This window comes from Silene latifolia, chromosome 10 (genome assembly GCF_048544455.1).
Source record: "Silene latifolia isolate original U9 population chromosome 10, ASM4854445v1, whole genome shotgun sequence".
NCBI lineage: Eukaryota > Viridiplantae > Streptophyta > Magnoliopsida > Caryophyllales > Caryophyllaceae > Silene > Silene latifolia.
The window spans coordinates 49930439-49946043 of NC_133535.1; the positions used below are offsets into that span (position 1 = coordinate 49930439).

The window sequence follows — 15605 nt, forward strand, 5'->3', positions numbered from 1 at the left end:
TAGTAAGAAGCTGTTAGAAGTGATGCAGTTGATGCCTCCGTCAACTGACTATTCTCGCCATATTAGACCTGTGGTATATCTTCAAATCTTTTTGCAATAAAGTGCCTGATTTTCGTCTAATTTTTGTGAGAGATTATTTACTTGTCATTGTTTTACCTTTATCAGAAGAACTTGTTGAGTACGCTTTCAAGTAAGATTCCAAACTTGGTGTCTTCATGGCTTTTGATTCCTAAGTTGTATATTCCGCACGTTGCCGTTGATGTCGAGCATGATACTGGAATCTACCTCATGCGTCATATGGAGATGTACAACGGGGCTAAGGGACGCTTAGGTTCAAAGGTGGGTAGTAAAGGGAGTAAGCCTGTATTATTTAATTCAACTTTTCCTTGTATGTACATTAAATATGAAGTCACTGATGTTTATTTCTTTTGTTGTTATTGTTCAGAGAGTTGATGTTAAACGTTATGTTGTGAGGGTTTGCAATGAAATTCTAACTTGGCGATACAACTCTTATAAACTTCAAGGGACGGCTGCAGCAAAGGCTTACAAGAATGGCGTTCAGATTCGGTAATGCGAAATCTTAAGTAGCTTTGTTTTCCGTTTTTCCATGTTAATAAAGGAGCTTTTATTTTCCCCTATTCTCAGTAATCAAGCGCCACATGATGATTTATCATATACAGATGCACACTTGATCAATTATATTCGGAATAATAAGAAGAGCAAGGAGTAAGTTCTAACTGACCATACAGCTTTTTAAAAACTTCGCTTTTTGTCCACTCTCTATTTGTTCGTGTTTTCTAATCTAATTGCAACATGTGCATCATTAGTGAGGTAATTGTAGAAACCGATTGGTTGCAAGTTACCCAAGACGCGCTGCAAACCTTGCTGCCAGGAAATTGGGTAATGGATATGGTTATTGATGCTGTTGGTATTCGTACTACAATCGAAAACCCAAGTGTTGTGTATTTTCCGACAATCATAAAGGTATTCATATTCCTTATTGTGTCAAATGCTTGTTTTTGGTTTTTGAAATGACAAAGAATTTTGACAAATGTTCTCAAATTTCAGGGAGTTGTCGGTAAAAAGGGGTTTCGAAGTCAATACGTCCTACTTGACTACTTGCCCCTCAATCTAAACACAACCCAACTGGTAAATAAATATTCTCTTACTTTTTTTTCCATGCAATTTTTTTCCAATGCATTTTTTTTCATTTGAAGTCGATAAATACTACTTGACTAGTTTGTAATATTTCAGGCTTTCTTTCCTTATTGTGTGGAGAGATCACATTGGTTTGCATGCGTTATTGACTTTGGGAAAAGGATGAACTTCATACTCGACTCCAACCTGCCCAGGCGCCGTGAATTCAGGCAAAAATTTTTAGTTGAACAGGTATGATTTATTAGTTTTTGCACAAAAACATGTTACCCATCACTTATTATATCCGGAAGGCTGCTCAACAGTTTTTGACTGCCCAAAATGCATTGTCGAATGAAAATACTGTTGGTGATCTTTATGTGCGTGAAATACCCTTGTATGTGCATGACATACCCTTGCATGTGCATTAAATAGTCTTATACCACAATCACAATCACTCGCTGTCTTGTTTTTGTATAGCTCCAGCCTGCTTTGGAGATCATCGCAAGAGACTCTCCAAGATACACAAGGTTGTTGGAGATCAAGACTTTTCAGTGGGAGGTTGTGCAAGTGCCTCGACAAAAGAATGGGTATTCTTGTGGAGTTTATTTGTTAAAGTGGCTAGAAAATTTGTGTGATCAAGCATCATGGAGTGATGAGCGTTCTTACGAGGTATAAATTTTTCAACAAACTTTTGTAAACATTATTCAGTATATTTTATTTCAAGCATTTCAATATTTGTTGTCAAATAAATTTTTTATGTAGGATTTGGATGAATATGGTACGAGTATTATTGCACGTCTCATCAAATGGAAGCGAAACAAGAGAAAGGTAAATATAAAGAACCTTGAATGCCTAATTTAAATTTTGCCTAATTTTAATCTTCTTTTCATTAGATTCTGTCTCGGAGTGACTTTTACGTAACAGTATTTTCCCCCCGTTTTTTTGTAGGATTATCACTAGGTGATATTTTCTAAACACTTGAGTCGAGGGATGTGCAAAGGGACTGGCAGATGACCTAATCAAAAATTCGAAACACTGCCATTTTTTGATCTGATTCCTTGAGTCGAGGGATGTACAAAGGGAGTAGACCCTGGAATGTTAGATTCTTGTGGAGTTTATTCTGGAATATGTAGTACACTAAGTCTTGAGAGTACATATTAGATTTTGGAATATGTAAAGCGTGTAAGACATGAAGTCATGTTTCTGGACTAATATTAGAAACATGTCACGAGGCAACGAAAACGAGAAACAATTTTCAAAATTGGATAACGAACATGTCACGAGGCAACGAAAACGAGAGACAATTTTCAAAATTGGATAACGAACATGTCATGAGGCAACGAAAACGAGAGACAATTTTCGAAATTGGAAACAAACATGTCACGAAGCAACGAAAACGAGAGACAATTTTCAAAATTGGATAACGAAAAGGCTGTAATGAAATCTGAAAACATCGTAAATGCATTAAAAACTGTTCCACATACATGAAATAACAGTGTGCATGCATGAAATATGTAACTCATGTGTCCAAGGTCAAATCTTAAAGTAATATCAAGTGAACTTTTAAAATGTTGCATTTTAATTTAGATTTTGGAATTTTATTATTAACTTTGACGGTTGGGGATGTGGTAGCAAAGAAGGATGTAGTGGTAGATCACATTTCTCCGGTTTCTTAATACTTCTCTTAATCTTGCGTTAGAAAACGTTCTACGTGCATGAAATAACCATGATGTGCATAATTAAACCATGTACATTTCTCCGATTTCTTAATATTTTCGCTCGGATCGTCACTTTGAATTTTAAAGACTTGTCGTACAGGAAGATTCATTTCAATTGATCACATTTTAGTGTTGGGATATTCTCATTTTGGATTATCAAATCTGGTGAAACAGTGAATAAATTAATCGCCGTAAGGTTTCTTGATACTCGCATAATGTGTGCATGAAATAACGTTCTTTGTGCATGAAATACATTTGTATGTGCATGAAATACCGTTGTATGTGCACGAAATAATGGTGACAGGAACACTCAGGTTTTACATTCTATAAGTGTTACATTCATTCGTTTTAAGAAAAAAGTCCAACATCTATCAAATAAAAAAAAAAGTCTCGAATTATTCAATAAGGCAAATGTCCAATATCTATCAAATAAAATAAAAATCCCGAATTTTTCAATAAGGTAAAATAAAAAATTACTCTACTCATTGTCGGTTGTCCTTCGGTCACAATTCCTACTGTCGTGGTTCGCCATCTCCCCACAGGCCCTGCATTTTCTTAGCGCTTTCTTGTTCACTTCCCCAGCTCGTTCTCTTTGTGAGATCAGCCTTTTTCCCGAGCCTTTATTTTTGCACTGCCTTGGAGGCAAAACCTTAATCTCACTAGGAATGTTTGTTCCTAAAAGCATCCCAATTTCAGCATTCTTGTCCTTTACCTTTGCAATACCAGTATTTCCACTTTCATCAGGGGTAATTTTTACCCTTTCCTTGAACTCACGCAAAATCCCAAGCAACTCATCACAATACCCAGGACTATGTTCAACGAGTGCCACACAAAGTAAACAACTCTGACCATAACTCGCCAACTTTGTTTTTCTGTACATCCATTGATGTACAATCAGCAAGCAACTGGCCATTAGGGCCGACGATTGGATGGCAGGTTGCTAGTTTGATCCACCAACTAAGCAGGTAGTCACTTGGAACTTTCTGAATTTCCCGATCTTTAAAGACACACAGAGCGTGTCGACAGAGTATTCCATGTCTTTCAAACTTCTTGCAAGTGCATACCACTGAAACATCATCCTTCTTAAAACCAACCTTATACGTTTTGTTTCGAACTTGATCTATGATATCTGTGTATAGAATTGGATAGGTTTTATCTTTTTCTTTATCCCCAACATGACATGAATAGCAAGCTGCTTCGACTTCCTTTTGAAACTCGCCGAAAAATGTTGGAGTGTAGATTTCTGATGCATGCTTTTCTAGGGCTAATGGAGTCGACAACTGGGGGAAGGAGTTTTTTGATTGTGCAACGAGGTTCGAATGAGTCCATCTTTGAGCATCCATTGCACTCTCAAATCTCATCCAAAACTCAACTAGGGTTAAATTAGGATTAGTGAAGTTCTTTGAAAAGTGGTTTTCCGACTCGACACGGAGGTCGTTCTCATCAAACCTCCTAAAAACAGATCACGAAAGTAAGCTGGAACCCACATATTTCTAATGTTGTACTTCTCCTTAAACCACTCGTTATCCGAAAACCCATGAGATTCAACTACTGTTGTCCCCCTTTCCTCAAATTCAGGCGGCTCCACATCTTCGCTCCAAACACATCGGTTTATCTTCTTCAGGAACTCAGTATCTTTACATATTACAAGCCCTACTTTCTCAGGCAACTTTTTTAGTATGTGCCACATGCAATATCTGTGTTGCACCTTGTCTTTTCAGGCTAATTTCATTCCTTCTTCTATCCCCGCATCTTCATCAGTTATCATACAAACTGGATGACGACCCCCCATAGCCTCTACGAATTTCGTAAATAGCCAAGCAAAGGACTCCTTACTCTCATTAATAATAAGTCCAGCCCCAAAGGTCAGCAACTCTTATGATTATCCACCCCTGTAAAAGGGCCAAATATCATCCTATACTTGTTTTTTCTAAAGGTCGTATCAAAAGAGGTCATGTCCCCGAATAGCAAATAGTTTTTAATACTAATAGGGTCAGCCCAAAACACATGTGACAATCGACCTATCTCGTCTACCTCAAAATCAAAATAAAAAGATGGACACATATGTTTTATCTTCATAAAATGCTCAATAAGCATTTGAGCATCCCCCTCTGATAAATAATTTTTGATATCTCTAGAAAAGTTCTTAAAGTCTTCCAATGACGCACCCACATTCCTATAACCTCTAACATACTCCTTGAACAACCTATACGACTTAACTGGACCTATGTTATTTTTGGAGTTGTCAATTATCATTTTTTTGTGAACTACATTCAACTCTCTCGTTTGTGTCAAATGTACCATTGTTGATGGTGTTTGTGGCATATGATTATGACCTTCATGAAAATCATATATTTGGTATTTACCCATATCAGGACCTTCCTCCAAAATCCGCTTAAATTTAATACAAGAAGGACATTCTATCCTAGTCCTTTGCCTCCTGTGATTTTTCCCTTTCGCTTCACATACTCCAGCCTTATTACACACAACTTTTTTATGCGTAACGAAACCATTTTTAGACTTTTATGAGCTTAATCTAGTTACAAACCCACATTCTTTTGCATATGCTTCATAAAACTCAACACCTAGTTCAAGTTTATCGAATAGCATACCAATATCAGGCTTAAGATGGTTGAGACACTCAAAAACCCGATTCGTGTTGCTTGAAGAACCTTCTGCTGCCTCCTCGTCCTCTGCCTCCTCTACTATGATATCTGCATATGTGGTGCAATTAAAGTAAGAAAGATGAGGGATACAAAAGCATATGAAATGCACCTTAAAAAAGCTGAAAACATCAAGCAACTACCAGGATGAATAGAATTGTACCTTCAACAAATTCGAAAGTCACAACTTCAGGAACATCATGTTCAACTGCTATTGCAGATATTTCTAATATAGGCTGACATGCATTAGCTTCAACATTCGCTCCTTCGTTTGTAATGACATTTGAAGAAGTTTGTGATAGTTTTGAGGAGTTGTCTTTGTCATTATTGCTGCAACAAGAAATGTCAAAAATTAAATAAGCAACAATACAACAGTATAATTCATGAAATTGAGTCCCTGATTTTAACAAATGTAGGCAATTTCACAATTTCTGCAACCCTAATTTCTCAATTAAGCCAATTTGATTCACAAAATCACATTTTGATGCACCTAAACAGGAATTTGACGCATACAAACAGGAATTTGGATGCACATAAACAAGATTTTGATGCACATAAACGGTCTTCAACCCTAATTTATCAGTTTCCCCAATTTAATTCATGAAACCCTAATTTCTCAATTAGGCCAATTTGATTCACAAAATCACGTTTTGATGCACCTAAACAGGAATTTGATGCATATAAACAGGAATTTGGATGCACATAAACAAGATTTTGATGCACATAAACGGTCTCCAACCCTAATTTCTCAGTTTCCCCAATTTAATTCAAGAAACCCTAATTTCTCAATTAGGCCAATTTGATTCACAAAATCACATTTTGATGCACCTAAACAGGAATTGGATGCATATAAACAGGAATTTGGATGCACATAAACAAGATTTTGATGCACATAAACGGTCTCCAACCCTAATTTCTCAGTTTCTCCAATTTAATTCACGAAATCCTAAACTCAGAAGCATGATTTATCAATCCAGAAACTTAAGAGACGAATCAAACCCTAATTTCATGGTTTCAACAAATTTCTCAAATCCCCTAACCCTAATTTCTCAGTTTCCCCAATTTAATTGATGAAATCCTAAATTCAGAAGCATAATTGTTCAATTCAGAATTCTAATCGGTTAATCAATCCCTATATTCACGAACAATCTAATTTAATCGACTAAATCAACTAATTTCACAACAAATAATCATAAAGATCGAAATTTTACCTCGAATTTAAAGGCGTCATTGATTGAAGCAGCGTCGAAAGGTTGATTGTCGAAGAATTTATCGTTCGATTGTAGAGAAAGTTAAGGTTTGATTATCGAATAGGTGATGGTGGAAGGTTTTCATAGTCGACGAGGTGAGTTGAAGAAGAGAGAGAAAGCAAAATTAGAAAATAAGTAAGATTAGTTGGGTTTGGGTGGGACGCGCGAAATAGTTTGGGCTTTGGTTGAGTTAATCTCAGCCTGTGTATTATTAGATTCAAGGGTTGTTAAGTGGTTCTCATGGTTCTCATTCTCATCGGATCTCGACCCTATATATATATATATATATATATATATATATATATATATATATATATATATATATATATATATATATATATATATATATATATATATATATATATATATATATATATATATATATATATATATATATATATATATATATATATATATATATATATATATGGGTCGAGATCCGATCCTAAAGAGAACCACCCATATAATGAGAACCATGAGAACCCATTTAACAACTCTTGGATCTAATAATATTACGGAAATCTGAGATTAAGTCAACCAAACTTAAAATCATACGACGCACCCCTAAAAACTCAGATCTCATTTTCCAATTTTTCTTTGTCTCTCATCTTTCTTTCTCTCTCATCGATTATCAAAGCCTTCGACATCACTAACTCAACCTATACGTTCAATCTTCGACATTAACGCAGCAATACCTGAGGATCAATGGATCATGATGCTTCCACGAGGTAAAAATTCGATATTGATGATTAATGTTTGTGAAATTAGGGTTTGTGTCTTTGTGTCTTTTAATTTTTTGATTCGTCAATTAAATTAGTTGAATTTAGGGTTTGATTATTTGTTTAAGTCGGAAAAGTGAATTATGTTTGTTAAACTAGGGTTTTGTGACTTAGATTGTGCAAACTCGAAAATTAGGGATGAGGAAATTTAAACGTTATCTAAATTTATACGTTATATTTGTGATTCCCCCGTCCCAATCATTTGTTCGCCTTTTATATTCTTAATGTTTTTAATTTGAGTGATTTTGGATGATTGTCGTGGATTTGAGAGTTTTTGGATGACTTGATTGGCAATGGATTTTGTTGTACAGTTGGAAATTAGTGATTTACCTGATTGAATGCATTAAATCAGATTTGTAAAATGCATCTAGGTCTGTTAGCTGCAATGAGATCAATTACTAGTACCTTTAAACAAATCAAGGTTTACTGGGTTAATGTTGTTATAGTCTTGTTTTTAAATCATTTAATCCGTCTCAATCATTTGTTTACCATTGATTAAAATCGGTTAATTGTTACACGGGAATTAATGCTCAAAATAAGTTGAATATTGAGGATAATGGTTTAAGAAGTCTTAGTAATCACTTACATTTGGGCTATGTACTCTTATCGGCAGTGGTTAACTTGTTATGATCCGCTTTATGGGAGAAATGTATAACCGTTGGCCTCAATTTTCAAGTTCTGTTTCGCTTCCACAGTCCTTCGTTTTCTTATTTTGTTATATGAGCGTTTGTTTTTGATAATGAGTGTGATCTAAATGATTATAAAGTCTGGTGATTGTTTCATTAGGTTGTGTTTTATTTTATTGAGAATTTTTTTCTAAGTGTGTATCATTCTACTTGCTTATTTACCAGTTGTCACGGGTGTTGGTTTTCATGTACTTGAAGTTGAAGTATTTGAAGAAGCGCAATGTCAGGGATTGGCTTCGTGTCATAGCTACAAACAAGGACCGTAAGGTGTATGAGCTAAGGTAGTTCAACATTGCTGAAACATGGCATAGCAATGTTGACTTTTAATCAACATTCTTTGAGAATGAGGCCGAGGAAGAAGATTAGATGCTTAAAATCAACGTCTGTTTCAGATCTTTCAATATGTGTTTTACTTGAGACATCATGCTTTTGTTTCATTTCAGATTGTATGAGTTTGACTTTTAATCACTGGAAAAATATTCGTAATAGTATTGGTGGACTAGTATTATGCCGGTTGATCGACGCATTGTTGTCTCCGAAATGCGACAAGTTATAGATTTTTTTGGTAGAAGCTACATTACGGTTTATAATATCTTTGATATAGTCATTACTATTTAAACATTACGAATATATACATTTTACTTATTCGAAAGCCAATTAGCTCAAATGGTAGAGCATTGTGCTATGCACAAAATGTGGGTTCGACTCCCATATTGGCTATGAAATACACCATTCTTTCTTTTACTGAAAAATTATGTATGTAATTGGTAATACTATTTCAAGTATGGCATGTATGATAATAGTTTTGGTACTAATCGCTACAAAGCTAATAAAGCTATTACACTCGCTCATCATTCTCTTTGTTGCTTGTCTTCTCGCTTGAGTCTGATCATGGTCTCCGCACGTCATTGTCCGAATATGATTATGGCCTCCTTAATCATAGTTGTATTGTAGTGCTCGCATCATGAGTTCATGACACGTTCTATCATGAGATTTTGCGATTTAATAGGCTATATGGGACTCGAACCCATACCTTTGTGCAAAATTTGCACATTGCTCTACCATTGAGCTAATAGCCTTTAAAGTACACTAAACAAATACAAGTATGAAATAACTGAAATAAGTACACTGAAATGTTTCTCATATATTAGTAAGATATGTAATAGATACACTAAAATGCCTTGTAATTACATAAAAAGGCCGTAAATACATTAAATCTCCTCCGCAGTCATTTCCCTTATTTCATGTACATAGAACCTTATTTCATGCACATAGAACCTTATTTCATGCCCATATAAAATTAACGCGTCCTTAGCCAACAATAATTAGTATCATAATATAACCAATTGATGCAACTGAAGAACTTTTTAATGCGCATAGAACCTTATTTCATGCACATAGAACCTTATTTCATGCACATATAATCTTATTTCATGGCCATATAAAATTAACGCGTCCTTAGCCAACAGTAATTAGTATTATAATATAACCAACTGATGCAACTGAAGAACTTTTTGATGCACATAGAACCTTATTTCATGCACATAGAACCTTATTTCATGCACATATAATTTTATTTTATGCCTATTTAACACTTATTTCATTCACTAAAATCCTTGTCAATTTGAATATTTACTACATAAAATTGGTTGTAAATTGCCTGCCAATCAACATGGATGTATCATCAAATGGAAAATATCATTTGGTTAAACTACTAAAAGCTTATGACTACTTGACATTCATCATGTAAATATATTATAGGTAAATAGGTCGACCTTACTATAAGACGGTCTCGGATGATAACTTGTACGAACGACAACATTTTGATTCACCCGGAAAGTTTCAAAGCAAGCAAAATTAGCAGCTAGAAAGTTAATTTCACATTGATATAACCAACTATGATTTCAGATTGCGCAAACCGGACCATGATTATAAAATTGGATAATTTTAATAGTTGATTAACGCAACAAATAATAAGATGTTTTCCAAAGAGTCTCATCGCATTTAAAGCACATATTGCATTTGAAGTCCCAAAAACAACGAAAGAGATGAAGTGCTCACTAATTAACATTGTTATGCGAAAAGAGTATTCAGAGCATTGCCTACTTGGTATGTTATTTATTCATTCAAATAGACAATTTTTTAATGCACATAGAACCTTATTTCATGTACGTAGAACCATATTTCATGCACGTTTAATACTTATTTCATGCACATAAAACTTTATTGCGTGCACATAGAACCTTATTTCATGCATGTACACGGTTGTTTAATGCACATATATTGTTTTTTCATGCATTTACAAGGCTATTTCATGCATTGGTACGACTATTGCGCCCAAAAATCTTGCCATTTTTTTAAGAAGGGAAAAGGTTTATGGTTGGATTAGGGTAGGATTACCCTTTTTCAGAAAAGTCATTCGAACGACCTCAAGACCAAAAGACACTCTAGAGGGGCAGAGGGAACCCTTTCCAAGGGGAATGGATCAAAAAGTAATTAGTATCATAATATAACCAACTGATGCAACTGAAAAACTTTTTAATGCGCATAGAACCTTATTTCATACACATAGAACCTTAATTAAGACACACCATATTATATATAGGTCTATCAAGTTAAAAACTAAATTAACAAGCAGCTATCAATTTTGGAGTCAAGTAGACGAAAATGGACGTTTCCTGATTAAAGAAATACGTGCTGGTTCTTACAACTTGTACGCTTGGGTTCCATGCATCATTGGCGATTTGGCGATTACATATACGCTGAAAACCTGGTGAGTTAGTGTATAAGTAGGAGATACCTGTCTCTAATTGTAGTTTGTATCGGCTAGTAGAGTACTGCAGTGGGCTTCAGAGTCAAATGAGGCAGTTAGGAGTCTGAATTATTACCGATATCACATAATCGAATGCCTACTCCTGCAAAGCTGTCATCTGCATGCTGAATGTGAATGTTGACCTAATTATGCGCCTACTCGAAACTCCGATTATATCTAAATATCAGGATGCATAACACGGTTCAGAAGCAAATGAAATATAACTAGACAGAAAGGAACAACGGAAGCAAATGAGAACAAAATGTCGGAAGCAAGGGAGAGGGGTAAAGCCATATGAAACACACATTCTGAATGTTACCCTTAAGTTGAATTTTCTACCCATAAAATCTTGTGCCTTCAAATTCACTTTATTAAAAGAAAACTATTCAGCTGGAGTATGCAACAAGAATGGAAATCGACAAATACAACAATCCCTGTCTCCTGCGCGAAATCGACAAATACAACAAAATCAAAATTGTAAGGTTTTAATGTTCTCAATCCCTGTCTCCTCTTGGTTTATTACAAACAAAACAACGTTTTCCTTTTTACAATTAAAACAAACTACACCAAGTAGCATTAAGGCACACATTATAGTCTATCCGACTATCTAGAGATCATTTTAATAAGCGATTCATGATATAGAAGATGGGAAAACACACACAAAGCAACCTCCGACAAGCTACATCGAAACCGTTTATGAAAACAATCAGTCCAGAATGGAAAAGCATACCTAAAAATCTAGCTCGATGAAAGAGCTAATTTCAAATTTTCTACAAATCTGACAAGTGCACAAAGTCCACCATGGATTTCTAAATCTTGTGGTTGATTCACGTTTTGAATAGTTGTTACCCAACTCAGGAACAACTTCCAAGAACTGCATAATTTTCCAGATTTTTACATAGCCGGGTTATAAAAGAAGAAGAAACTTTTTTTTTCCAAAATATGATCCAACGATAATTTGAAAGAAACAAAAACAAAAGAAAAGGGTGCAAATGAGGAATATAACCCTAATAAACTAATTTGAATCATAAAAATCATAAAAACTGGAAATAAGAAAGAAATTGGGGGAATTGAGGAATTACCTAAATTCTAATCTCTCGAATCAGAAAAAATGATTTACAAATGAGGAATTCAACCCTAATCAACTAATTTGAATCATAAAAATCATAAAAATTGATAAATAAAAAAGAAATTGGAGGAATTAAGGAATTACCTAAATTGTAATCTGCTCGAAATCAGAAAAGGCGATGATGAAATCAACAAGAACGAAGAAGGACGCGAAATTGAGGTCGGATGTACGGACTAATTTAATCAAAATCATAGTAATGGTGCTCGAAATCACAGATTATAGAGTTATCGTTGAATAAGTGTGATGAAAGAGGGAGGGTAGAAGTAAAGCGCATAATGATTGAAAATTGAGACTGACGGTTGGAAAAATAAGTTTAATCGCAGCCCTTTATTTGTCTAAGATCTAAGGGTTGTGAGAGGTTCTCAGATTCATTATCTTCATTGATTTCACAGGGATCCCAAATCTAGAAATCAAGATCCCAGGTGAGAACGACCACTTCAGTGAAATCGGTGAGAACGATATTTATAATCAAATTTCACGCGCGTCCTTTGTTAGTGACAACCAAAATTCATTTCTCATTTTCTCTCTCTCTCCCAGTTATCTCCCTCCTCAAACCCTAACCACCTTTCAACCTCCCCCGTCAACACCTACCACCCTGTCATCGCCACCTACCACCTGTCGTCGTTGCCGGCAACGTTCACCAACAACTCCGTCGAACCCTTTCTCCTCAAATCACAACCACCCCTCATCGTTCCCCATCACTACCCAACACCTGCCGTCGCCGTCGATATCAACCACCAACAAGGCCGGCGAACTACAGTCGAAGATACTCGATGATGGCGCAACTGCGGCGACACCATTGAACATCACCAATCCCCGACATTCCCGATTTGCGAACCCAGATCTCGTTTTACCTTCCTCTGATTCCGAGTTCCATTCATTCGAACACCGGAGTTGCATTTTTGCCTTCATTAACGCACCTCACTCAGTCAAACGTCGATTTAAAATACAGTCGTATTTTAAAATGCAATGGGGATTAAGCATCTGTGATATCACAATCAATTATGCAAAGATTCAACTCCAGAAAATTCTCAAATAAAATACGGAATTAGGCGGTATTAAAATTGTTGTATCTAAGATCATTACGGAATTAAATTGAATAATAATGATGATGATGTTGTGTGACATGGATAATCGAGAAAGAGACAGACATAGGAGAGCGAGCGAGTAGTGCGATGTAAAGATGCGTTTGACTAAATGCTTTAGTTTTGGAGGAAAATGTTGGTGGGCTTTAGTCTCAATATTTCATGCAGTAATTGCAAGTTGGCAAACTATAGGCCTTATTGACTCATCTTTCTTTTGGAATAATTCAGAACTCAAGAGGGATTAATTATGTATGTAATTAGGGGTATATTTATCTTTAGATACATTAAAAATATTGTTAGATGCATTAATTATATTGTTAAATACATTAATCGTAAAGTAAGGAAAAACTGTACCTGAAATATATTTTAATGTATCTAGTGGCGATAAGTGAATAAAAAAAGATAGAAAAAATGTATCTACAAAGTAAATAAATGTATCTATAATTTTTTTTTTTTTTAAAAAAGCGTGCCTACGATAATTTAAAGTGTATCTAAAATTTAAGAAAAAAAATGTATCCAACATATTATTTTAATGTATCTATTTCGAACAATATTTGGTGAGAACGAAGTAGATACGCTAAAATTTAGCTTATTTACACTTTTTTTTAACAAAAATCTCATGTTTATTAAAATCTATTGTAGATGCACTTTTTTTCCCCCAATAATTCTAGATACATTTTTTTGCCAATGTAGATACATTTTTTTGCCAATGTAGATATAGTGAAATATATCTTAGATACACACCTTTTTTTTTATCGAATATGATACACGTTAAATTGTCGTAGGTACATTTTTTTTATATAAATTCTAGATACATTTTTTAAGAACGCATATATATCTTTTTCTACCATAGGTACAACACAAATTACACTATCCAAAATCCAATAAAAAATTCCCCAAATTACAAACCCGAACTTCCAAAAATAAAATCGACACCATACTACCACCGCACCACCACCAGGCTCCCTGGCCAACACCTCCGACCACCATCAAGCATTGACGTCGCCGGAGAAGTACCGGCCATAAGACTCCTCGCCACCCAACTCCATCGGGATATTTCTTTTCAGATACCATATATTCACTTCTTGTGCGCGCGAAACTTACCTCAACAACCACTCTGTGACTCCGTTGTTCGCCAGTGAGGATAACGACAGGATCTTATCACCGAGGTTTTGCGCGTCGCCGACGATAACAATTCACACCGCGACTACCACCACCCCCTACGTTTTTGCCCGATTAAAAAACGAGAATTTTCCCATGGATCCGCTCTATTCGAGTATTCATTATTGAATCGGCGACCACAGTAGGCGGAATTCTCAAGCTAAATTCCAAGAAAAAACAAGAAATATGAAACTCTGAATTTATCCATTTACGAATTGGAAAGGGGGATAATTTAGAGGAAGGAGCATAAGTTAGTTATTGTAATGGAGTTGTTTTAGTTTTTGAAATGATGGAGGAAGGTATTGTTGATTTAAGTGGTTAAGAATGGTGAATTAAAAGGAAATGATGATTGAATTGAATTGCAGTTGTTTTGGTTAATAAAAAAATGGGGATTGGAGTTCCACACAACGAAGGAACCAGGAGGGACGTTATGGGTTTAATTAATGAATTTAATTTAAGATTAAATATCACCGTAGATTTCAGATTTAATCTAAGGGAGGGGGGACGTTCTCACCGTTCTCACCGAGTGATCGTTCTCACCGGATCCTAAATCTATATATATATATATATATATATATATATATATATATATATATATATATATATATATATATATATATATATATATATATAGAGAGAGAGAGAGAGAGAGAGAGAGAGAGAGAGAGAGAGAGAGAAGAGATCAAGTGAGTCCATCCAATTTCATTGAGTCCTTAAGTCCTCTTGAGGGCCATTGAAAAGATGAGATGAGAGGTTGAGATTGAAGGAAAAAAGTAGGGGATTAAGGCTAAAATAAGGGGATTGATACTAATTAATCCCTTTCCCTCTCTACCATCACTAATCAAACCCTAATTGCACTATAAAAGCCTTCTTTTTCCACTCACTTATCTCTCCTATCACACAAATATCAATCCTCTATCTCTCTAAAAACCAAATAAATTACAAAAATTCAAAATTTCTTTCCCTCCTCTCTGCCTCACCGTACTGCCTTCCTCCGACCACAGCCACAACCACCGCACATCACCACCACCTTCCTTCTTTCTCCTTCACAGATCCGCCACTACGCAGCCACGATGACAACAACCACCTCACCAGCCACCACCTCCTTCCTCTCCAACCACCACCTACAACAACACCTCCACCCCACACCACCTCAGCCCACCAGACACATTACCACCCCACCAC

General features: G+C 35.5%; 1 protein-coding gene across 1 annotated transcript; it reads right to left on the reverse strand.

Annotated features, from left to right (window-relative positions):
• Positions 1 to 3333: 3333 nt before the first annotated feature.
• LOC141607564 (protein FAR1-RELATED SEQUENCE 5-like) lies at positions 3334 to 4545 on the reverse strand. Its single transcript, XM_074426916.1, has 3 exons — positions 4361 to 4545; positions 3867 to 4307; positions 3334 to 3727 (listed from the first exon to the last, which is right to left on the reverse strand). Exons 1-3 carry the CDS (start codon positions 4543 to 4545, stop codon positions 3334 to 3336), a joined length of 1020 nt encoding a protein of 339 aa, XP_074283017.1.
• Positions 4546 to 15605: the final 11060 nt, after the last annotated feature.